This window comes from Plectropomus leopardus, unplaced genomic scaffold (genome assembly GCF_008729295.1).
Source record: "Plectropomus leopardus isolate mb unplaced genomic scaffold, YSFRI_Pleo_2.0 unplaced_scaffold15402, whole genome shotgun sequence".
Classification (NCBI taxonomy): domain Eukaryota; kingdom Metazoa; phylum Chordata; class Actinopteri; order Perciformes; family Serranidae; genus Plectropomus; species Plectropomus leopardus.
Window position 1 is genome coordinate 1 of NW_024616504.1, and position 2245 is coordinate 2245.

Sequence of the window (2245 nt, forward strand, 5' to 3'; positions counted from 1 at the left end):
AAAATCTGAACTGTTCCTTTAAAGTGTCCTCCATGAGCTCAGGGACACTCAGACACTACATACTGAGCAGATTAGCTTAAACTGTGCGTAAGTTTTTCTAATATTTGTTTACTTCAAAACCATTAGGAAAAAAAAAACAACGTACCAACTGCTGCGATGGCTGGAGCCTTATTGTAGATGTATTTGGTGCACACGTCCTTAATGGTCGCAGCATCGATAGCCTGTTGACGGACAAAAATAGTTTTAAACAACGATTCAAACAGCGTCTCATCTTTTTTTATTATTATTCTAAATTCCCCTAAAAATCTATTTAAAAAAAAACATTTTCTGATTTTCTGATATATATTGTCGCACGCAAACTTCATATCTCCACATTTTCTTTTTTCTTTCTTTTTTTTTTTTTAAATGCAATTGGTCCCCCTCTAATTTTATCAGTGGGTTTTACCACTTCTCAACTAATAAAATGTATTTTTAAAAACTTGTGACTAAACCACCTCTCTCCAATGGATCCTTTTAAAATATGTGTTTGTTTTTTTTTAAATAGCTAAAAAATAGCAATTTTGGAGACCAGAGGTTTGTGCCACACAGCAGCGATATGTCAGTTAAACAGGATGTTGGCACGGTGACAATCTTTCTAAAGTGTTAACCAATGAGATGTCAGCGAGGGAAAGAAAGGCCGGCTAATTTATCAGGAGGTGTAGGAATACTTAAAAATCTCTGACGTTTTTATGCCTACAGCTGCAGCAAAAGTTACCAACACAACATTGTACAGTTCCGTTTCATGGGCTTTGTAAAGCCTGAAATGTAACAATAGTTGAGATCTGGAGTTTAAAATCATGATTGAAACTTTGGACTGTATCCACTCACGTCGATTCTGGCCTCCAGCTCGTGTAGAGGGATCCTGCGGCTGTAGCACAGCATCTGTCTGCCGATGTCCTCGCAGATGGGGGTGGAGCCTGGACAAAGCGAGACAAGCTGACGCCAGTAAAAAAAGAAGAGCTACTTTATGTTTCAGTGATCACCGGTGCGGCCTGCTGCCACACACACTCACCGTCCAGATGCAGGAGCATGTTGGTCTTGAGCAGGTTTTTGGCCCGTGCCACCTCGCTCTCCGTCACACTCGTGCAAAGAGACATCCTGAGAAGAGAAAAGATTGATCATCCCACCTGGAGGCAGACATGGATGGTTGAAGTGAATCATTTGAGTTTATCTGATGTGTGTCCTCACCATTCCATCTGAGTGAAGTGCATCATGTCGCTGATGGTGCCGGGCTCGCACACCATGTAGAGCCCCCACAGGCCCGTGTCTGTGTAGCACGTGTTGAAGGACTGGAAGCTGTGGCACAGGTTCCCCTGACAGGCCATCTGAGCCAGTTTACTGGACAGATTCTGGGTTCACAGGAGAGACGGTAACAGGGTGTGTGCTTGCTGTTTTATGTTAGTTATAAAACTACCGTCGCTAAAAACAAACATCTTTGCGCAGCAATTTAAGGGCTCGATCATTTTCTGACCAAATGTGTTTCAGAATTTTAACATTTTCCATATTGACTCTTGTGAAAATAATTTCAGGTTTCATGTGTACTCACCACGCCTCCACCAAACGAGCGGTCCCAGTTCCCGATGAGTGTGTTAGCCACCATGAGGGGGATGGTGTCCGGGTGTGACCATCCAACTGCCTCCACTGCAATGGCGATGTGAGCCAGAGGCATCTTGTCGTCGCGCACGCGGTGCTGAAGCGATAGAAGAACACAAGCTCCACTACCAGCAAGACTGACATTCTAACACACATTTACTTTGAAATACAGTTATTTTTGGTTGCGCTAAAAGAGATTGAATGCTCTAAAAATTTCACAGAATAATCAAAAAATATATTTTTATAGTTATATGAGTTGTATTAAAACAGCGTTGGGTTATTTATAGATCTGTGGGAAAAACTGTGTATGACTTCTTTGGTCATTTTTCCGACATGCTATATTATGAAGTGTCTCAACATGCCAGTGTATGTGGTATTCAGCTATTTTTTTGAAAAATGGTGAAAAATGTAAAAATATGACATGTCCAAAAAACTGAAAACTGCTTAAAATAGCATGCTGAGACATGTCATAGCAGACAATGTTGCAAAAATAGCCAAAAACACCCTAATAATGGTAGTTGAAAAAATGACAAAAAAGGCAAGGCTATAGTATGGCAAAAATGTCAAAATATGGCATGTCCCACAAACAGCTGAAAAAACCTCAAAACAGCAT

The 2245-nt window shown here is 41.0% G+C and overlaps 1 protein-coding gene across 1 annotated transcript; it reads right to left on the reverse strand.

Annotated features, from left to right (window-relative positions):
* Positions 1-77: 77 nt before the first annotated feature.
* LOC121964370 (mitochondrial-processing peptidase subunit beta-like) lies at positions 78-1750 on the reverse strand. The gene is made up of 5 exons (XM_042514579.1): positions 1586-1750; positions 1228-1388; positions 1052-1137; positions 868-956; positions 78-221 (listed from the first exon to the last, which is right to left on the reverse strand). The coding sequence occupies exons 1-5, from the start codon at positions 1706-1708 to the stop codon at positions 123-125; spliced, it is 558 nt and encodes a 185-aa protein (XP_042370513.1). The 5' UTR covers positions 1709-1750; the 3' UTR covers positions 78-122.
* Between the last annotated feature and the right edge of the window lie 495 nt (positions 1751-2245).

What these genes read in the sequence shown, in the direction of transcription:
- LOC121964370 (XM_042514579.1), bottom strand. Translation starts at nt 1,708, where the DNA reads ATGCCTCTGGCTCACATCGCCATTGCAGTGGAGGCAGTTGGATGGTCA. An exon ending in CACTTCACTCAGATGGAATG is followed by an intron (nt 1,138 to 1,227) that starts GTGAGGACACAC and finishes TTCTCTTCTCAG; the next exon opens with GATGTCTCTTTGCACGAGTG. An exon ending in AGCTGGAGGCCAGAATCGAC is followed by an intron (nt 222 to 867) that starts GTGAGTGGATAC and finishes GTCCGTCAACAG; the next exon opens with GCTATCGATGCTGCGACCAT.